General features: G+C 42.7%; 1 protein-coding gene across 3 annotated transcripts in view; it reads right to left on the bottom strand.

Annotated features, from left to right (window-relative positions):
* Positions 1 to 23,208, bottom strand: part of TNFAIP8 (TNF alpha induced protein 8) — a 48,875-nt gene that overhangs the window by 11,130 nt on the left and 14,537 nt on the right. Inside the window, exon 1 of one of the 3 annotated variants that reach the window (XM_080973239.1) lies at positions 9,742 to 9,853. The exons of the other annotated variants lie outside the window; for them this stretch is intronic. Within the exon in view, the coding sequence (XP_080829365.1) occupies positions 9,742 to 9,772 (31 nt within the window). The 5' untranslated portion in view covers positions 9,773 to 9,853. Of the gene's footprint in view, positions 1 to 9,741; positions 9,854 to 23,208 lie in introns of those variants that run through there. 3 annotated transcript variants of the gene reach the window in all.

Genomic DNA, 23,208 nt, shown 5'->3' with positions numbered 1-23,208 from the left:
AATGAAAATGTTTTTCAAATTTCAGATAACCAAGGCATCTGCCTCTTCTCAGGGGAGCTCAAGGCAGCATACAGGGTTTATTCCTCCTAACTGTATCTCCACAACAACCTTGTAGGGTAGTTCAGGCTGAGAAATAGTGAAATGCCCAAGGTCACTCAGTGAGCTTCACAGTTTAATACAGATCTGATCTCCCTGATACTATTCAGACACTTTAACCACTGCACCACACTGGCTCTGGATAAGCTTCCTGCCAGAGTGGTCAGCAGAGAGGGGTGACACTAAGCACCTGGCCTCCCAGTCTCTGCTGCTTGCTGAGAGTGACAGGGGCAAGGTGGCAGTGGAGATGGGAACTGCACGGATGCACCAGTAGAGCCAACCTGGTACTCCTGCCAATGAGCCCTCACAGACCCAACCTGGCATCTCAGCCCATTCAGTAAAGAGCAGCAGCAATGCTGCTACCAGGAGGCCAGATGTACAGCAGCAGCCCTTCCTGCTGGCCGCTCCCTGTCTCTTGACTGGAAGGCAACTAGCTCAGAGCAGTAATACATTGTGAGACTCAATGGGCAGCCTCTTCTGAAGACAGGCAACTCTGCTACATCTCTACACCTGGATTGATTGAATGATCCAATCACATCAGATGCAAATATATGAAAGAATTATCTTGCCCCAGGATGCTGTGGAAGATTACTGGAAGGAGGCAACAACAGGAAAATGTGCAAAATCACTGATCAGGCTGCCAACTTTGTGGGAGGGTACTCTAAATTAAAGAAATCCTCACTGCACTCTGGTAGTGGTCTGAGCACAATAGAATGTCCTTCTGGCATGTACACAATGAACATGTATGAAATACAAGCACTTACATTTTATAACCTATAGACAAATCTAATGACTGAAAACACCATTTTCAATGTACGAACATAAAGGCGTATTCATTCCCCAAACCATAACACAATCCAGTCAAAATTTGGCATCTAAAACATAGGACAGTGGGCATGTACTGTGGAGTCAGGACTAATCCATGGCTTCATGATATTCATCTACCTTATGGTTGTTCTTATCTTGGATCATACATGATCCAAGTCGTGTTTGGGGAAGTAACATATGATCTGGGTGCCCATGCTGGGGTCCAATTCTCCAGAAACCCCGTTTGTAGTTTCTCTCCTTCAGGGGTATGTGGGGAGTTGTATAAAAAGCACGAGTGACAGCATGAACTCTGGGCTCAAACTTCATTTCCCTCACATGGATGTTGCAATGAAACTGCTGTAAAGAGGGTTGTGTTTTTAAAGTACAGTAGACCCACAATTTATGAAGGGCTTATGTTCTGGGGATAGTGTGTAAAGCCAAACTTGCATATAGTCAAAACACATTGGGTGCAATGGTGAGTGGGATTGCCATAGTATTTTCCCCAGATGCCCTCTCCCTTTTAATTTTTTTTTTTAATGTTTGCCAAGCACATAAAGCTGAATGCACACAAGTTAAATGTCCATAAGTTGTGAGTATACTGTTATGAAGCAAGGAGGCTTTTTCTTCAGTTTCAAAGCATAAGCAGCTGGTATAATAGTTTATTGCAGAGTTTCTCTTGAAGTTATCCTGCGTGCAATTCCATCCCTGCCACAGCATCACCCCCCTCTCATGAGCTCGGAGATAAAGTCATGACATGCAGCTTTATGGATTCTCATCTAAAACTGCTGCAAACAAGCTTGTGACCTCAAGCATCTTGCACAGAAAAAGCTTCTGGAAAAGCCACAGTTATCAAAAAACAAAGGCTAAACCTCTCCAAAAAGGCATCAAAAATTCTATGCTGACCTCTCAAAGTAGTTTACAGTTTGCATTTTGACTGAGTCCACTGGAAAAGTGCCACATTCTTTTCCTGATCAGTGTAAGGCCAATTGTGAGTCATTGCTTCTGTTGCACTATTTTACTGTTCAGGAAACCAATGAGCTGTACAGCAGCTTCACATTTTTAATTTATTCATCTCTTTACCCCAAAGTGATGTTCCACTTCCTGCTGAACGAAGCAATACCTTTAGGAGGAAGCAAAGAGGGGAAAAAATAAGGTAAGGAGGGAAGAGAAACCCCTGGAGATACTGTGGGACTGCCTGAAATGAAAAGTTTACTTCCAAGGTTGAGAAAACATTTTCTGATGCACATCAGGTTGATTCTTCATTTCCTTTTGAGGTGTGTAAAAGCAGAGCAGGGGTTTCATGGTCCAGGTGTCCAGATCTGACACTGTTCCATGATCTAGATCAGGGGTCAGCAAACTTTTTCAGCAGGGGGGCGGTCCACTGTCCCTCAGACCTTGCGGGTGGCTGGAGAGCCTTGTCTGTTAGAGAGGGGTAGGGGAGGCTCTAACCCAGGTTAGGAACATCCTTGGTAGAGACATGGCAGGTTATGTTGCCTCTCTAGGAAGAAGCTAGCTGACTTTCAAGAGAAGTGATGGGGGCCTGTGGCTTTCCAGACATTGTTGGTCTAAACTCCCATCTATTGATTTTTTTATCACGCTGGTTAGGGATGATGGGAATTTCCAGCATCATCTAGACCAGGGGCCAGCAACCTTTTTCAGCTGTGGGTCGGTCCACTGTCCCTCAGACCATGTGGTGGGCCGGACTATATTTTGTTTGGGGGGGGGGGGAAGAAATGAACAAATTCCTATGCCCCACAAATAACCCAGAGATGCATTTTAAATAAAAGCACACATTCTACCCATGTAAAAACACCAGGCAGGCCCCACAAAATAACCCAGAGATGCATTTTAAATAAAAGCACACATTCTACTCATGTAAAAGCATGCTGATTCCTGGACCGTGTGTGGGCTGGATTTAGAAGGCGATTGGGCCGGATTCGGCCCCTGAGCCTTAGTTTGCCTAACCATGATCTAGATTATATTCCAAGCACCCAATCCTTCAGATGTCTGTTCGGTTCAAGTGAACAACAGGTTCAGTGTCACCTCATTGGAAGGATGTGAAAGAATTAACTGTGGTAGGGAACATTTGGCCTGTGGGTTCCCCAATATTCAAAGCAGATTTTCAGGGAGCTCAAGAGATAGCAGAAGGATTGAATCCAAGCAATTAAAAAAAAAAAAAAATTAATTACCATAAAAACTCATTATGGACATTTTAATATTTTACTGTTTTACCTAGTCATGGTATCTACTTCAATACACTGATTAATTTATGTATCATTTACCTTTGTATCCTGTACTACCTTGAATGGATATATGCACTAACAAAACATTTGGAATATTTAAAGTCACACTTGTAGCACTGAAATTTATTTTACAAATTCTATTTTTAAGTCAAAAATATGCAAATTTCCAAAACTAATTCAAGGGGAGTTTTTGAAGGTATATTTACTCACTTGGAGGGAGTTAGCAAAGTTAGGTGCAAATGCATTTATTATGTGCAACATTGCAAAGATAGTATTTGCTATTTAAAAAACCAACACCCTTATATTTGCTCAAATCACCAAACATTATCAAACATTTTTTGATAGTTGATCTAGGTATATTTGTACTAGCTTTTAGTGTACCTCGCAAACAAAGTGTTTAACATTTACCAGCCCATGAAAAAAATGAAGCCATGTCTCTATTGTTGCTGTGTAGATGTTACTGTTCACATGCTTGAATCCACATGCTTGAAGGAGGAAGTCTCAATTTTGTGTTTGTGTGTGTGCATTAACTGTATGTATATTTGCAGTGATCCAATGAAAAGAAGTGCCCCTGAAGAAGGAAAAGAATAGTGAAATGTCTTGGACCTTTAAACTACAATAAACTTTGAGAACACTTCCCTCTTTCATTTTCTTGTTGTTCACATAACTACACAACCCAGAAATTATAAAGCTGTGAATGTGGCTAGCTTCATGCTAAGACTGGCTAAGGTATGGGAAGTACATTGCTAACCACTTAGAAATGTTTTGCTACTTTTAATGGTAGTGATTCTAAGAGAGAGGTGAGCCTCAGCAATGCAAATGGCCAGTGCACATGTAATTTGCTTAACCACATGCTCCTTCCCAATCCCTCCTTGTGGAACCTGGCAAGCCTTAACCACATAATCACATTTCCCATAGGGACATTATTCCCTGTGTTTGTGGTGTTCTTTTACGTTGTGTTAAAATTCATTTTGTGTTCAAGACTGCCTTCAACCTTTCACAGGGCTGTACTGTTCCCCTGAGGAAAGGTGAGAGACCTTCAGCTCCCAAGGTGAACTTCTGTATCTCTAGATCAGAGATCCTCCTTTGGCTCATGGGCCGATCTTGGCCCACCAGACTTCCCCATTTGGCACATGAGTCCACCATGTGTAAGCCATGGCCACCCCCATGACACCTGATGTCATACAGGTAACGGTGGGGCTTGACCAAAGCTGCTTTGTCCAGCTCCGAAAGCAACCGGCAACCAGTTGGTTGTCAGGAGCCTTTGAAATGCTACACGAAGCAGGAAATCAGTGCTGAGCAGGATCACTCTCCTTTCATATCAGCTGATCCAAAGGGAGATCAAATTCTAAAGAACTTCTGAAGTTCTTTAGTTTATTAACTTCTCTTTCTCTCTCTCTTAAATCTTTTTCTATTCCTTTTTCTCTTTTTCTTCATTTTCCTTCCTTCCTCCTCCTTCTCCTCTCCCTCTTTTTTGCCTTTAATGTTTCAGTTTGGATAAAGAAAGTATGTTTGACAATAATTTTTGTATTTTTCTTTATAAACCTTAATTATTTTAAGAAAAAAAGATAAGGAGATGCTGAGGTCAGGCTTTTGTGGCAAAAATAACATACTCATTCAACATATGTTTCATTGTCCCAAGCTCATCTGATTTTGTTCCTAACATAAAAATTTTTTGTCAGTTCACCAAATGACAAAATAAAACTATGAATAAAATCAAGTGCCATTAACCTAGTCTCTATTTTCTTGGAAAAGGTATTTGAACACTAGAAGAAAATTAGAGAAATTCTGAGTCATTGTGTGTTTGTGTGTGTGTGTGTTTTAAATTGCATATCACCCTTCATCCATAGCTCTCAGGGCAGTTTGCAGCATAAAAACAAAACAAAAAACATGTAATATGTAATTTTGAAAAGCTGTTGCCAAGTAATGAAACTTTGGAAAATTATGATATTGAACATGTTAGCTATATATGGAAACGGAAAATGTGTCTGCAGGTTGACATTTTAACAGAATTACAGAAATCTGAAAGAAGGACATGAACAGGTAACTTGAAGGTTGTGAACATAAATTATTACTGAAATTAAGTAACCATTCAAATCAGTGCAAATAAGGATGTAGCAAGAGTCCTGCTGGAGGTTGGATCTGATTTAGTTCAACATCCTATTTCTCAGAATGCCCAGTCAGTTATCTATGGGAAGCTTACAAGAAGGGCTAACTTCTAAATACATGCAGAAGAAGGCTGATCGCCAAAGAATTGATGCTTTTGAATTATGGTGATGGAGGAGACTCTTGAGAGTCCCATGGACTGCAAGAAGATCAAACCTTTCCATTCTTAAGGAAATCAGCCCTGAGTGCTCACTGGAAGGTCAGCTCCTGAAGCTGAGGTGCCAATACTTTGGCCACCTCATGAGAAGAGAAGACTACCTGGAAAAGACCCTGATGCTGGGAAAGATTGAGGGCACAAGGAGAGGGGGACGACAGAGGACGAGCTGGTTGGACAGTGTTCTCGAAGCTACCAGCATGAGTTTGACCAAACTGCGGGAGGCAGTGGAAGACAGGAGTGCCTGACGTGCTCTGGTCCATGGGGTCATGAAGAGTTGGACACGACTAAACAACAACAACAGATAATGTGGATGTTTAATGTAATAGTGACATGAAATGTCCACATCATTCAATATGTCCAGACTATCATTCATGCTGCGTTATGATGTAGTGTGCTTGCAAGTTGGTTCAAGACCCATTGAGGTATTGATTGGCTTCTCTTATTTAACTCTAAACAACCACCACAGGTCAGATTCTGACCTTATAATGTTTGCCACCTCAGTTCAGTCATTTGCAGAAGAGTAAATGGTCAGACTATCGCAGAATAATCAAATAACTTAAAGCAAATGCATACTAACATTGGATCCATTTCCTCTTTCTACAGACATCGTGAAAGATTTATTAAATATTTAAGCCATAGCAATTGCTATATTGATAAACTCTGTGTCATGGACTGGCTGGATGCAGAGGAGTACAGCAGGCACCAGCGGGTACCTTCAGTTCTCATAGCTGCCTCATTGGGGCAAGATCTACTGGAAAGAGTTGCTGCGCTCACTAGGCCTGAGCTGTTGTGTTTCTCTGAATAAAGAGAGTTAACTTCACTGACAATGCCCCACACCCAGCGCAGCCAGCTTTTATGGCTGATGGTGGACCAAACAGAAGACTGGGACTGTCAGGTCTGCCACTGGGGCACTGCGCCCCCACTAGGGTGCCAATTGGTCCATTTGCCAGCTCCCCACAGCCGTCAAGACCATTGCTGACATCAGCTGGCCATGCAGTTGATTCTCACAACAGCTCTCCTCGTGGCCCCATGCCAAGCTGCAACAACAACCACTGCCTGAAGGTGGTAAGCAGTTTTAATATGAACCACCAGCACCACCACAATTCTGGTGTGACTTTATTGATCATACAAATAATGAAGCATTAGTAAGTTCTAATAGTAGTACTAAGTCCTAGTAGTTCGAATACAGTTTTCCATCTTACCCAGAAGTATACTGTGAAAAAGCACAGAGGTGAGGCTGCACACCTAACAGATTCAAACCCAAAAAATAAGTGTCAAAATGCCGCTTTTTAACGTGGGATACACCATTTAGCAAAGAATGTCCTCCAACCTTTCCCACCCCATCTATCCCAAAATCAAGGAAGTAGCTGAGACATCTGTCTGACTTAACTTTAAACCTCCTCTAACTTTAACCCTGCCCACACTATACTGCAACATGACTGTGTTGTGAAAGAAGGAGAAGCTTTACTACTAAATTGGGGAAAATATGTGTTCCAGCACAACTAAGAAAGGAATTATTCTAACCAGGATGGCAATTTTCACATTAACTCACTCCCCCCAAAGTATTTAAGGGAACATGATGTTACAGATATTTAGCTTAAAATTAGTTGTGCTGAACATCAGTCCAGTACAAATACCTCTAATAATAGTTTGTGGTTGAAAATTTAATACAAAATTTAATACAGAATGTAGCAAAAAGCACAATTCTATTGATCCATTGAGGTTTAGAAATCAATTATAATGTTCCAGTGCAATTGCTCCTTAGCAGCATCATTTGTTATGGGATATTAAAAGGCAAGCATGTGAGCAATTTTCATCTGGAAAATACAGAAAACAGTGAAAGAAACACACAAATGCTGCAAAGCCATGGAAGAATGAAATGAACAACATTAACAAGACCTCTGCCAAAACAAAAATTAAGAGCCCTATTTTCCTAACTCAAATTTCCTAACCCAATACATTATTTTTATTTTTTATCTCTCCCCTTGCAGCCCTTCTGAAACAGCTTATAAGACAAACACACACACACAAACACAAAATGCAGCTTAAATAAAAAGCCACACACACAGTAATCAGAGTCAGGAATAGGATCAACACTGTCCAAAGGCCTGTCGGAAAAGAAAAAGCATAGATGGCCAGCGAAAGATGGAAAACAAACAGGCCTGATAAGTCTTTTTAGGAGAGTGTGACTACCAATATGCTACTGTTCCTTTTAACTTGCTGTTCAAGGCTGGAGTCCTCTGCACTCTTACCTAGAAGCAGCTCCCCATTGGGAACAGTTATTTCTGAGCAATAATGCATAGGATTGCATTGCAACTGAGGCATAGCACTGGCAAGGGGAGCTCATTTATGATCCCAGCATCTACAGAGGAACAGGTAAGTTATCAGGCCCAAAAGTTTACAATGCTTTTTTTGTAATGACCTACATCAACACAATTAGCAAAAGTTTGTGGTCTTTAATTTAAACACCTGAGTGGAACTCTGGATACACCTCTTTATAACAAATATATTGTTTGGTTTCATCATTATTTTCCTTTTTCTCCATTCTATGTCTCACATCGTAAGATCTAACTACAACAGCCATCAATCCCGCTTAAAACTGAAATATTTCAACCTAAATTTTGGGTGGACAGAAGAAATCCATCAACCGAATTGGGGGGTAGGTAATTTCCTGCCATTCTCCCCTCTCCCTATAGCCCCCCACCCAATGTGCCCTAGAGGTGCCCCCAACACACTGAAACAGGTTTGTAAACTGAGACACAATATACTGTATTCAACTTTTACAAACGCCAACATGTGTTCTACTTTGTTTTCCTTAATTACCCCCCTTGAGAGAAGTTTCACCTTGCTCCATGTGAAACTCAGGAGTTTTGTAGAAAACAGAAGCACATAGGGGCATCTCAAGATGTCAGCAGAAGAACAATCACCCTGTAGCAAAGATAGCAGGGGCAATTTGGATGTTTTATCTTAAATCAACTGAATGTTCATGTGAAACGAAGGCCACTTTCAAAAGGTTTTCCTGCAATCCTTGTGTCATGTCATAGCATGCATGCTGCTTACTCATCTCGCACACAGGAGGGTTGGAATGAACGTGCCGCCAGGAGAACACTGCACTGAGGAGTTGCCAGTGGAGAAAGGTTTAGTACAGTTTTACAATTGTTCAATGGAAATGGATTCACATTTATCCTCTTGGTTGATGAGGAAAGGAAAGGGATGAGTATTAAAATGTTTTTAGCATCAATGTATTTGTTAATTAGCTATGCTGCAGTTTGTGGATTTCATTTAGTAGGCTGTGTTTTTTCTGTGCTAAGAAATACATACTCCTTCAACTCCAACTGGAAGGATAAGAGCTATGTTGAAAACACTGGCAAGGTGGGGGTATCAGATAAGCCATGGGGAGAATAGAGGAGCATTCCAGTGTTTTGAAAAGTTTCCTGATTTACTACAAACTGGTGCTCTGACTAGCTTATACCAGCCCTTTATTTAAGGCAAGTTTATCTGGCTTCTTAACAAGTCAGGAAATTCCAGTTTTTAAAAGTGTGCCCACATTTTTTAAGGCATTGTCCTTACCCCATTCCCACCCCTTCACCAAACCTCTGATTTAAATGGGTTTTGTATTAACATTTCAGAAAGCCATTTCTTCCCTTCCTCCACCAGATACCCCCTCCTCTGTGTTTACACAGATAATTGGGGTATTTCCAGCTCTCCACATGCTCTTCCATATCATAAAAGTAAATGAAATCGTTTTCCACATTGACAAGCTTTGTTTCAGACCTAGTCTTACTTAAAAGCATACATACATCAAGAGTATATACCCACACTGGAAAAAGAAGTTGTTAACGCCAAGAAACCTCCTTCCTAAAAATAACGATCTTTCAGTTCTCTGTATTACACAACTTCCTTTTGCAAAAGGAACACTGCATCTACTTAAAAAAAAAGTATCTTCCCCTTTCAACTTAAGCCATTGTTGCTTGTGTGAATACATAGCACTCAGCCCTTTGAACATTAATAATACTGTGTATTGTATATAGTTATCATTGCACAAACAAAACGCCATTGGCATCAAGGCTCGTGTTTCTGCATTTTCAGTGAAATCTGAACAGCAGTCTTTAGATGCCTTTTGCTTTCTCCCCTCCCCTACGAAGAGCTCAGTGCTACAGAGAGCACAAATCTCTATTCATCATCTCATATTGCTGCCAGAAGCAGCTCTGAAGGAGTCGCGAACTTTTTCAAAAACAAAAACCCAAATCTTAGAAAACACTAAAGTCATACCTTCTTTAGATTCATCTGCCTCGGCGCTCATGGTATCACACTAAATCTCTGGAGATTGCAGATGACGTGCGCGTCTGAGAAGCAGCAAAGTCAACTTCTCAAAAGAAAAAAAGGGGGGCTGGGATTAAGAGAGGAAAAGTTCTGTGAAACCAACGAATCACAGCTCAGCTGCTCTAAAAGTTTCCGCCTCTTTCGGAATGGCATTCTGAGCAACTGTCTGAAAAGGAGCACCTTTGCAGACACCCATTTCATTTGCTAGGAATCACAGTTTATATATTTTATTCTATTTTAGCCTTTCAAATGGTGGACTTCTACTCGTTAGAGCCTGCTAAGCAGTGTGAGCGCACACATGCACATGAAAGGCAGTTAAGACAAAACAGCAGAAAAGCCACTAAGTTTTTAATATCTCATTAAGAGGCTGGCAAGCAGCATGGGCCTACAACCTCCAACTGTAATTGTCTAAAACAGTGTTTTGAGCTATTAAGAATTAACTTGATATTTGAGTATGAATTGCTTTATAGGGTGGGTGTGGGTGGGAAAGACTCAAGGAAGGAAAAGGTATATTTTAAAAAATAAAAATATACATACTTCAGCATTGTTTCTTCCAGCTTTATTTCAGACTGTGGCTTTTTATCTGTCCACAACAGGAGCAATTTTGGTGAAATATTTTTGCCCCTGCCCCCCTTATCTGTGCATTTCGCACCTTTAATGTCTCAGATCAGATAGATCTGGTGCTAAACCACTGTTTGTTGTAAGCAGAGTTTAGAACCCAAACCATGGCTTTGAGAGACCTCCGGGTATAGGGTGGTATATTCATCATCATCATGGTTTGTGCTTCCAAATGCACAAGGGAAACCATGACTTGCAGTACCTTGTCTGCTTTTACATTCTGCCCTTCAGCTTTGCTAAATTGAAAGGGCCAGAAGCATATGGAGACAATGTCTGCAACTGTGGTTTCGGAGGCATTACCGCGGTACCTCAGGTTAAGAACTTAATTCATTCTGGAGGTCTGTTCTTAACCTGAAACTGTTCTTAACCTGAAGCACCACTTTAGCTAATGGGGCCTCCTGCTGCCGCTGCATGATTTCTGTTCTCATTCTGAAGCAAAGTTCTTAACCCGAGGTAATATTTCTGGGTTAGCGGAGTCTGTAACCTGAAGCGTATGTAACCTGAAGTGTATGTAACCTGAGGTACCACTGTATACCAAATCTTGGGGCTGGTTTAGATGATACACACCTGCCTCATCTACTGGATAGAGAGGGGAGAACAAGCTTGCCTGCCAACCTCACCCAGACAGCATGCAAGCACCACTCGAGTCTCACTATGTGCATGGTCGAGCATGTGTGTGATATTATGCCTATGCATATACCAGATTTCATTTAGGAAATCAACTGGGAGGTCTTAGTGTATGTATGTGGGCAGCATTCACATATTATGTCCCCACATGCAGGTGTGGAGCCACCACAGGTGGGTCAAGTACTCTGGACAGGCAGGTATGTTCATGGTTCTCAAAGTACTTGGAGCCCTGTCTCAACTGGCTCAAATTGAGTGTGAACCATAGTTTCCAACCCCACTTCAAACTATGGTGTCCAATTGCAAGCAAAGGTTCATCAGTTCAGACATGATACAGAATCATAATTCGGTTTCCTTAACCATCATTTAGGATGGCATCTGTATTACTACTACTACTACTACTACTACTACTATTACTTATATACTGCCCTTCATCTGCAGGTCTCAGGGCGGTTTACAACATAAAATTACAACATTGAATATTGAACCTTTACTGTTGTATGACCTATCGGTTTTACTGATAGTGACATAGCTCTGTAATTAGCCTATTCTTAAGTTGTTTAAAAGTTTTATGCTTTTGTTTTGAAATTGCTTCTACTGAAGAATGTCCTAGGTAAATTGTTTTAATGTTACAGTTCAGGATGACAATATCATTACTAATGTTGCGCTTTCTTCTTGCAACAACTCTGCACAATCTAAGTGTCTTCTTCAATAGGCTTTTGTGGTGCTTTGTAAGACCAAAGGCTGCTGCAATTGTGTCAGTCATGGTAATTGCCATGAGATGTATTGGTCTCTTGTGGAAGAGGCACTGTTCGTACCAACAGTGCCCGAGGTGATTGTTAGACTACATGTGAAGAAGCTCTCCCTGTGCCTTGTCAACTCAAACAGCAACTGGCGAGTTACCAATCTCTTGAGCATTAAATACTGTTAATGAAAACAAGCAAAACAGAAAAATCTAAGTTATGTTGGTAGAGAATTTACTTGAGCAACGGAACAATATTTAACTTGGTTTTTTTTAAGAGTGCTGTATTTTTCCTGTAACAGCAAGTTCAAAGCTCGGGAGTGCTTTTGAATCTGGCCTTGTCTTGCCCTGGTAACATCCAGACTGGATAGTTTTTAATTCATGACAAATAGGGCTGCCTTTTAAGTGTTCACAAAGAAACTTCATCTGGTTCTGAATACAGGAAGATATTAACAGGGGTTTTCCACAATTAACATTTTGCCACTATTGAAATATCCCTATTGTTTTCCAGTATGTTTCTGACCTCAATCCAAAGTTCTCCTTTTGATCAATAAGGTCCAGCAGTCCTCAAAATTCCCTCCTAGGGCTCACTTGAGATGGCCCATGACTCATAAAATGGCAGTGAAGGAGCAGAGTTGATAACAAAATGATGGTCAATAGAGACAGAAATAGGTATAATTGATGAGCAATTACTGACACTTCTATCTAATCTCTTTGTCACAGCAATTTCCTTGTGGCAGGGAAATCCAATAGTTAAGAACAGATATTGGCTTCGAAGGCAACATGATTTAGACTCTCCATTTTATTTTATAAATTTGTTCTTAGTCATACAATTATTTATAGACTATCTTTTTAGGAACATCCATGGTGGTTTATGTTTTATTTTAGGCAGAATTTGCTGATCTATGTCTAAGCAGAGATGGCTTTTATATTTTCACTTCCACATGCGACTCAAAATAGTTTTACCCATCCAAAATTTCATCTTCCCCTCTCGTTTCACCCCTTTAACTTGTACCCTTTCCCCACTCCACAAACTGTCAGTTTCTTTAATCTCTCCTTTAACAGCTTCCCTTCCCCTGCTTCCCCTTTATTCCCGGTTTATCAGTACTCATATTATAAATACTGGATTTCTCCTAAGTTCCTTTAATCCCCCCTCTTCAAAGGAGGCTCAAACCATCCATTCCTTTCACCAGCCCCTCCTCCTTCCTTCCTTCAAAGCCAGTTAACCACACTGCCCATTTTCATTTTCTCACTTTCCCCCCTTTCTTAACCTCCAGCTCTGCATCCTACAGCCTCTCTCTTGCTGGAAAGCATAGGGCATTCTGGGCACAACAGCCTAAGTCAGGCAGCCTCCCCCCCCCCCCAGCTGGCTTAGCCTTTCAAAGCCCAGGGCAAGTGTACCCAGCTACTCTCCACTAAGCACAGGCAGTATCAGAAAGTAGCCAGGCACAAGGCACATTTTGCGACTGGTGCGGGTCCAACTGTGAGCATGCGGAGATCTCTGGATGCCAGGCTGGCAACTAAACTCTCAATCTGGCTGGCCTCTCCAGCTTTCTTAAGCAGGTAAACAGAAGAGATTATTGCATTTATATCCCACCTTTTTTCTCCAAGGAGTACTACGTCCAACCCTCTCCTACAACAATCGTGTGAGGTAGGTTAAGAGGCTGTGACTGGCCCAGGGTCACCCAGTGAGTTTCATGGCTGATCACCTAGGTCTCAGTCTGACACTCGAACCACATTGGCTTCCGAGAGTACTTCTGCTATGGGGCAGCTGTATAAATTAAGTAGGTAAATAAATATGGGGAAAACAATATGTAACTTAGAGAAACATCTGAAATATTTTCCTTGAAGCTTTTCCTGACAGCAGGAGGCGGAGGCGGAGGAGAGGGTTCCACTCCACACCAGCAGCACTGCCACACTCCTCCCCTCGCCAGGCCAGGAGCCAGAGCTACCAGGCGCACGTCAGAGCAAGTAGTCAGCAGGCGTTAAAGTCTAGGGAAGGAGAAGCACAGGGGCGCCAGCGGTGGGTGGCTGCACCACTCGACTTTCCCCAGCCTGGTGAATGCTTCTCCCCCGCCCCCCACACCAGCAGCATAGCTAGCCTCTCGAGCATCCACATGGGGAATGGGATGAGATACCATGGGGGCAGAGCTAGCTGTCCACTGGGCAGCGTGAGCTGAGGCAGGGGCCAGCTAGAGGGCAACCGTGGCAGGGAGAAAGGCGGCAGCTGGGGCAGCCTACAGGCCACGCTCCACATGCGTCCCATGCTGCATTTTCAGGCAGTGCTGGGCCCATACACTGGAGGGTACCCTGCAGCCCCAGTGCTGCCCGTGTCACCCCCCCCCCCCAAAACACACACACTCCCTTCCTCCGCTACTGATGCATCCTGTTCTGGGTGTTTTCCCAAGCCCTCCACAGGAGATGGGGTGGGTATGGAGAGGGAAGTAAAGTTCTGCTGTGCAAGCAAAAGTCTTTGTGCAAATGGTACAACTTTACTGGATCCAACCCTTAGGCTACAATCCTACATCCACTTAAGTAGGAATAAGCACTATTGAATTCAAGGCGCTTCTTGAGTATACATGTATAGGATTGCACTGTAAGTAATGTAGCTGAGAGTGGCAATACATTGACACTGTAGTGCACAGTAACAGACCATGACATGTCAGCCCCTTTCCTACTAAGTTTCACAAATTTCCAAGCCCTATGGTTCAGTATTTTGTGTAGTAGTAGTAATAATCATCATAATAATAATTTATTATTTATACCCTGCCCATCTGGCTGGGTTTCCCCAGCCACTCTGGGCGGCTTCCAACAAAATTTTAAAATACAGTGGTCTGTTAAACATTAAAAACTTCCCTAAACAGGGCTGCCTTCAGATGTCTTCTAAAAGTCTGGTAGTTGTTCTTCTCTTTGACATCTGGAGGGAGGGCGTTCCACAGGGCAGGTGGCATTACCAAGAAGACCCTCTGCCTGGTTCCCTGTAACCTGGCTTCTCGCAGCGAGGGAACCGCAGGAAGGCCCTCAGCACTGGACCTCAGTGTCCGGGCAGAACGATGGGGATGGAGACACTCCTTTAGGTATACTGTGCCAAGGCCATTTAGGGCTTTAAAGGTCAGCACCAACACTTTGAATTGTGCTCGGAAATGTACTAGGAGCCAATGTAGATCTTTCAAGACTGGTGTTATGTGGTCTCGGCGGCCGCTCCCAGTCACCAGTCAAGCTGCCGCATTCTGGATTAGTTGCAGTTTCTGGGTCACTTTCAAAGGAAGCCCCACATAGAGTGCATTGCAGTAATTCAAGCGAGAGATAACTAGAGTATGCACCACTCTGGCAAGACAGTCCACAGGCACATAGGGTCTCAGCCTGCGTACCAGATGGAGCTGGTAAACAGCTGCCCTGGACACAGAATTGACCTGCGCCTCCATGGACAGCTGTGAGTCCAAAATAACTCCCAGGCTGCACACCTGGTCCTTCAGGGGCACAGTTACCCCATTCAGGACCAGGAAGTCCTCCACACCTGTCTGCCTCCTGTCCTCCAAAAACAATACTTCTGTCTTGTCAGGATTCAACCTCAATCTGTTAGCCACCATACATCCTCCAACTGCCTCCAGACACTCACACAGGACCTTCACCGCCTTCACTGTTTCTGATTTGAAAGAGAGGTAGAGCTCGGTATCATCTACATACTGATGAACATCCAGCCCAAAACCCCTGATGATCTCTCCCAGCAGCTGCATGTAGATGTTGAAAAGCATGGGGGAGAGAACAGAACCCTGAGGCACCCCACAAGTGAGAGCCCAGGGGTCTGAATGTTCATCCCCCAACACCACTTTCTGGACACGGCCCAGGAGAAAGGAGCGGAACCACCGTATAACAGTGCCCCCAGCTCCCAGCCCCTCTAGACGGTCCAGAAGGATGTTATGGTCTCAGGAAGACATCTATCTGATAATATGAGAAACATAATTAATATTTTAGAAAAATTACAAGTGAATATAAATACTAAGGCAGTTTTAATATTTGTGGACGCGGAGAAAGCTTTTGACAATATTTCTTGGACTTTTATGAAAAAAAATCTACAGGGTATGGGGGTAGGCCAAGGTTTTGAAAATGGTATAAGTGCAATATATTCGGAACAAAAGGCTAAATTAATTGTAAATAATGTGGTGACGGAAGAATTTAAGATAGAAAAAGGGACACGACAAGGTTGCCCAATCTCCCCATTGCTTTTTATATCGGTCCTGGAGGTTCTGCTGAATATGATAAGAAGGGACCAGTTGGTTAAAGGTATACAGGTCGGAGCCAAACAGTACAAATTGAGAGCATTTGCAGATGACTTAGTACTGACGTTACAGGAGCCAGAATCTAGTACCAAAAGGGTTTTAGAACTGATTCAAGAATTTGGTCAAGTTGCAGGGTTTAAATTGAATAAGTTAAAAACTAAGGTTTTAGAGAAAAAATTAACACCAATGGAGAGAGAGAGGTTTCAGAATGAGACAGGTTTAACAGTGGTTAAGAAAGTTAAATACCTGGGGATTAACATGACAGCAAAAAATGGGAACTTATTTAAACATAACTATGAAAAATGCTGGGCTGAAGTGAAAAAAGATTTGGAAATTTGGTCAAATTTGAAGCTTTCACTGCTGGGTCGTATTGCTGCAGTAAAAATGAATGTATTGCCCAGAATGTTGTTTTTGTTTTAAACATTGCAAATTGTGGACAAAATGGACTGTTTCAAGAGGTGGCAGAGAGATATTTCTAGATTTGTCTGGCAGGGCAAGAAGCCCAGAATAAAATTTAAAATACTAACAGATGCAAAGGAAAGAGGTGGATTTGCCCTGCCAGACCTCAAACTTTATTATGAATCAGCAGCTTTTTGCTGGTTGAAAGAATGGCTGCTTCTTGAAAACACTGACATTTTGGATCTAGAAGGCTTTAACAATGTATTTGGATGGCATGCATATCTGTGGTATGATAAGGTCAAAGCACATAAAGCATTTAAAAACCATATTGTCAGGAAAGCATTGTTTAATGTCTGGATAAGATATAAGGATTTATTGGAAAATAAAACCCCAAGGTGGCTGTCACCGATGGAAGCGACAGCTCTGAAAAAGCTCAATATGGAGGTCAAATGGCCGAAATATTGGGAAATTTTGGAACAAGATGGAAATAGATTGAAACTGCAGAGTTTTGAAAAACTAAAAAACAAAGTGCGAGACTGGCTTCATTATTATCAGATAATGGAGGCATACAATTTGGACAAGAAAATCGGCTTCCAGGTGGAAAAATCAAAATTAGAAACAGAATTGTTAGAACCCAAAACTAAGATTTTGTCAAGGATGTATAACTTGCTGTTGAAATGGAATACTCAGGATGAAACAGGATGAAATCTGCTATGATTAAATGGGCACAAGACGTTGGACATAACATAATGATGGCTGACTGGGAACAGTTGTGGACCACAGGTATGAAGTTTACGGCATGTAATGCCTTAAGAGAGAATATTATGAAAATGATATACAGGTGGTACATAACCCCAGTCAAGCTTGCAAAAATCTACCATTTGCCCGATAATAAATGTTGGAAATGTAAAGAAACTGAAGGTACATTCTTTCACCTTTGGTGGACGTGCCCAAGGATTAAGGTTTTCTGGGAGATGATTTATAATGAATTAAAAAAGGTATTTAAATATACCTTCTTGAAGAAACCAGAGGCCTTCCTCCTGGGCATAGTCGGCCAATCGGTGTTAAAGAAGGACAGAACTTTCTTTATGTATGCTACAACAGCAGCAAGAATACTTATTGCAAAGCATTGGAAGACACAAGATCTACCGACACTGGAGGAATGGCAGATGAAAATGATGGACTACATGGAATTGGCGGAAATGACTGGCAGAATCCGAGACCAGGGAGAAGAGTTGGTGGAAGAAGATTGGAAGAAATTTAAAGACTACTTACAGAAATATTGTAAAATTAATGAATGTTAGAATGATGTTGGATTGAAGTTAAGTGGTTTCTAGCTGTATTGGTATAAAAGAATATGGAAAAATTGGATTTTCAATACGTAAAAACCTAATGCTATAATATATTAAGATTAAAGATCAGGATTAAAAAGGAGGGAAAGGAATTGCTGGACTAATAAATTGAACTGGAATACAAAAAAGGGAGGTATGAGGAGGTCCGGGAAACAAGTAAATGTAAGAGAAGTGATGAAAAGATGGAATTGTTTTTAATTGTTTTTTTTTGTATTTTGTATTTTTCTTTTTTCTATTTTTCTCTTTCTTATTTATGTATCCGTCTTTTGAAACCTTAATAAATATAATTAAAAAAAAAAAAAAGGATGTTATGGTCGATGGTATCAAAAGCCGCTGAGAGATCCAGCAAAACTAGGAAACAGCTCTCACCTTTGTCCCTAGCCCGCCAGAGACCAGTGCGACCAAGGCAGTTTCAGTTCCATGATGAGGCCTGATTCCCAACTGGAAATTATCCAAATGATCCTTCTTCTTCCTGGAGTTGTTCAGCAACCACTCGCTCAATCACCTTGCCCCAGAATGGAATATTTGAGACTGGGTAATAGTTGGCTATATTGGCCGGGTCTAGAGATATTTTTTTTAAGAAGTGGTTTAATGACTGCCTCTTTCAGCAGGTCTGGGAAGGCTCCCTCACAAAGAGAAGCATTCGCCACCCCGTGAAGCCCATTGCCCAGGCCTTCCCAGCTAGCTTTTATAAGCCAGGATGGGCAAGGATCAAGGAGACAGGTGGTTGGTTTCACTCGTCCAAGAAGCCTGTTCACATCCTCAGAGGCAACAGATTGGAATTGATCCCACACAACTTGACTAGACAGGACTCTAGCACTCTCCCGCCCTGGCCCTGCTCCCACAGTGGAGTCTACCTCTTCCCTGCTGCTGTTTTCTGCAGATGCAATAGAGGCAGTGAAGAATGTCTTCTTCACCATCGCTATCGCCATTTGGTAGACTCGACATTGAGCTCTAAGCTGTGTCCGGTCAGCTTCAGAATGAGTTATCTGCCACCGGCACTCTAGCCATCTCAGCGATTGTTTCATTGCCCTCAGATCCTTGGAAAAACACGGGGCTGTCCGGGCTCCATGCAACCGGAGAGCGCGCTTTGGAGCCAACAGTCAATAGCCTTGGTTAACTCCACATTCCAGCGGGCAACCAGGGAATCAGCTGAAAGGCCATCAACATGGGATAAAGCATCCCCTACCACTCTTTGGAAACCATTTGGATCCATTAAGTGGCAGGGGCAGACCATCCAAATTGGTCCCACCTCCCTGCAAGAGTTCTACAGGAACTTGGAAGCTCCACAACTCCTGGGGTTTTTTTTTTTTTTTAAAGACATTTTTAGGATGCTTTATTCAAGGAAAAGTTGAATTCCCATACAGCTATTGGTTTTAATGTGATCAAAACCAACATAATTGGTTCCTGCCTTCCACAGATGTATGATAAGGCCAAATGAAAGCTCATTTGCAATGCATGTATGCAAAACAGGTCATCTAAACTGCATACTAAAACACAGAAGACATCTAATAATGGCTTGGAAGCAAGCAGCTAATTTTTGCACTCACTCATTTTAAAACCTTAAACACACATGGCACCTGCCTCTCTCTTGAAAGTCTGCTTTTGTCTTCAAAAGAGTTTTGCCATGCAGTAGTATCTGTGTATGAATCCCATATGAAATTAGATAGAATTAATGTTACAGATTTGATCTAGTTATTTTCCCCAAGATAAATGCATAATTCAGTAATCTGGACTCAGTTTAAAACTGTGTGAACAGACCCCAATTAAGGAATTCTTATCTATTCTAAATTTGGTTCAAGCTTTAGAAAATGTAGTTGTATCAACTGTCAGTATCTTCTTCTTGACTCACAGGCAGAGGTACCTGGCCTCCCCCGAGGCAATTGAGCGAGATACTGGATGACCTCTCCGCTGCTTCACCCGGCAGGCTAGGTCATAAACCGGCGATTTCCCTCATTAGGTGTGAGGAAAACACACCCTCTGCTTCTCTCCGCTTCTCTCCCTCCCTGCATTCTCCCCAGGGAGGAGAAATGAGACAGACAGGAGTCCTTTCTACATGTTTTATTCCTGTCAGTCAACAGTACATAGAAATGTGACTGTTCCCTTCAGACTCCATTAGAAGAGTCTCACACTCCTCCCCTGTACTTCCAGCACAGGTCATATGACACACTGAGCTAACATCCGGTGCTCAGTACAGAGAATAGGCTCCACCTTTTCTCCAACAGTACATCTGCACTGTTTTGCATTCCAGCCATCTGGAGCTGGCTTTTGCCTTGGTGCTTTTTCCTGACATCCTCCCCCAAAAGCATCAATTGGCAAAACATGATCCAGAGAAAAGAACAAACAGTTGTTATACATATAACAGTCCCCTGTTGTTTCAGTTCCACCCTTGGAACTCCCCACCACTGGTTTCACCAGTGTACCTCTCTGGTTGTCTGGCTTCCAAGGAATGAGTGCTTCTGCATTACCTTGGCTTGCTACCCTCTGTTGTGTCTTTGTCTCTGACTTAGACACTGCTTCAACCTGCTTTGAGTTGTTAACAATAGCAACACATGCAACAGCTAAGTTAGCAAACTCTTTTGAGTACCTCTTTGGTGGTACACCCTTTGTAACTCTCTCAGACCTGCGTATGAGGTTCTGATCCTCTGTGCTCACTGGTTCAACCTTTGGACTCTGTTGAGAACCAGTAGCAATCAGTGGTTCTTCCTTCATCTGTGAAGGTCTATCCATTGTGTGAGATTTTCTCTCAATGACTGTTACAACTGAACTCTCTGAGCTATCAGTGTCATCATCATCAGTACCACTGTAATCTGTGACATCAGAAAAATCATCATCATCATCTGAATCGTTTCCTGTGGGAAATGTGTGTTCTACAACCCGCTCTTGCTCTGGAGCACTCTCTAGGAACTTTGTGAGAATCACCTGACCAGATTCAGACAAAATTACTCTGTAGAGACCCTTTTCATAACCCACAAAAATGCCTCTGGCATTCTTTACTCCACCTGGAGCTTCTGTTCTCACATGAGACCCGAAAACCTTAAAATAGGCAACAGAAGGTTTTCTATTGAACAGCTTCTCAAAAGGAGAACATCCCAACTCTGTTGAGACCTTTCTCAACCACACATGAAGATAGGACGCTAGCGATTCGGCCCAATATTCATGTGACAAATGTGAACTCAGCAATTGCGCATTCATCCCCTTTCGCAATTCTTTGTTCACCCTCACACAGACCCCCCTGTTCCACGCTTCTTGCGAAACTGCAACTTTGTGGTCTATCCCTTTTCCATCCAGGAACTTCTGAAACTTCTGTAACAGGAAAACTTGTTTGTCATCTGTGAAAAGACAATCAATGTTAGCATCATGCATATTTTTAACCTTGTCACAAAACTCCTGAAACTTTTCTAAAGTTTCTTGCGGTTTCTCCATCATATAAACCCAAGAATAATTAGTGAAACAATCCACACACAAAAGGTAATATTTTGCACTGCCTCTAGATGGTTCTAGAGGACCAATCACATCAGCATACACCCGCTGAAATGCTCTGTCGACCTTCTTCGACACCTTCCTGGTGCTCACACTGGTCACACCTGCAAGAGAGATTTCATTAGAAACAGAAGAATTACATTTCATGTAATCACTTTGATCAAAAGTCAACAAATACAGTCCATCTTTCTCTTTGGCAGTAAGAAACAGTTCTCCATCTTTGTAGATCTTGCAGCTTTTAGCATCATAGGACAGTTTCAGTCCTTTCTTCGCAATCTGCGACACGCTCAGCAGATTAAATCTCAGTTCTGGAACCAGGTAAACACCACTTATAGTCAAGTTCAGACTCTCAAGATACACAGTCCCAATTCCAGTCGCTTCCAACTCCTGACCGTTGGGCTGTTTCACAGTGAAGCTTTGCTTCCTCAACGTCGAAAATAGTTGTCTGTGCGGGCACATATGAACCGTGGCGCCCGTGTCAATTATGAACGAGTTCCCAACATCTGGCGTGGTTCCTTTCGCCATCATAGCCTTTGCAGGTTTCACCTGGCACTTGGTACGGCTTTTGCCTGACGCCTCAGGCTTCGTAGAGCTGCTCTTTGCTCCTCTTGACTGGCGCGGCTTCTTACAGTTTCGCTGTAAATGCCCAGTCTGTCCACAATTGTAGCATTGGACAGCACTCCATGCTACTCCATGCTTCCCAGTAGCATCAGCAGTGGGGGAATTAGAACTCCGTTCCTCCCTCCCCCTGTCAGCAACACCCATTGCACCTTGTTCAGGAACACCAACAGTTCCAACAACCACAGTTCCTGCACTCTCCCCTCTGGGGTCAAAGCTCTCCTCAGCTTTCGTTGAGCTCTTAGGAACTTGGCCAGCATCATCTTGGCTCACCCCTTCTGGGGTAGTTATCCATCCAGACCCTGATGAATAACTGTTTCTGGTCAGGGGAGATGAGTTGGGCAAGTCTCCCCCTTCTTGGCATCCATTTTGAATCCAAGCCTCCAGCTCACACTGTCAAACAAGCTGTAAAATCCAACAGTTGTTTTTTTTCTTTCTCACGCAGGCAGGCAAACTGCATGTTGTTTACGCCCTTTTGCACCTGGCAGCTAAACTCAGGCTGCTATTGACAGTCCCTTCCAAGGGCACGTAAACCTTGTAGCCAAAACATTCTCTCGTTTTGTTTCGCTTTCCCAGGCTCACAGTCCAGCCCCTCTGCCAGTAACTTTCCGTTACTTAGCAACAATGCATTTCAATAGGACATCTTATCAACCACAAGAATTTGTGGAATGCAGGCCTCTTCTCCCGGAGCTGTATTTTTCCAAAACGCAGCTCCCCGTGAACCAGTGAATTAATCAGACTGCGTTCACACTTTTAGCCCGAAATGCAGCATACCTTGAACTTTGTTGCTCTGGAAAACACTTCTTCTTTCCACCAGCCGTCTGTGGAGCCTCTGGCTTCTGTCAGACGCTTGCCTTCTCCCTTGGAGCAGAGGAGGACAATCCACCAGCCTCTCATGCAGATGTCCGATGAATCGCAACCATCCTCTGCTACCATATGTCAGTATCTTCTTCTTGACTCACAGGCAGAGGTACCTGGCCTCCCCCGAGGCAATTGAGCGAGATACTGGATGACCTCTCCGCTGCTTCACCCGGCAGGCTAGGTCATAAACCGGCGATTTCCCTCATTAGGTGTGAGGAAAACACACCCTCTGCTTCTCTCCGCTTCTCTCCCTCCCTGCATTCTCCCCAGGGAGGAGAAATGAGACAGACAGGAGTCCTTTCTACATGTTTTATTCCTGTCAGTCAACAGTACATAGAAATGTGACTGTTCCCTTCAGACTCCATTAGAAGAGTCTCACACTCCTCCCCTGTACTTCCAGCACAGGTCATATGACACACTGAGCTAACATCCGGTGCTC

The sequence above is a fragment of the Podarcis pityusensis genome, assembly GCF_964106645.2.
Source record: "Podarcis pityusensis genome assembly, chromosome: 11".
NCBI classification, from domain to species: domain Eukaryota; kingdom Metazoa; phylum Chordata; class Lepidosauria; order Squamata; family Lacertidae; genus Podarcis; species Podarcis pityusensis.
This window is presented reverse-complemented; position numbering and strand designations above follow the sequence as displayed.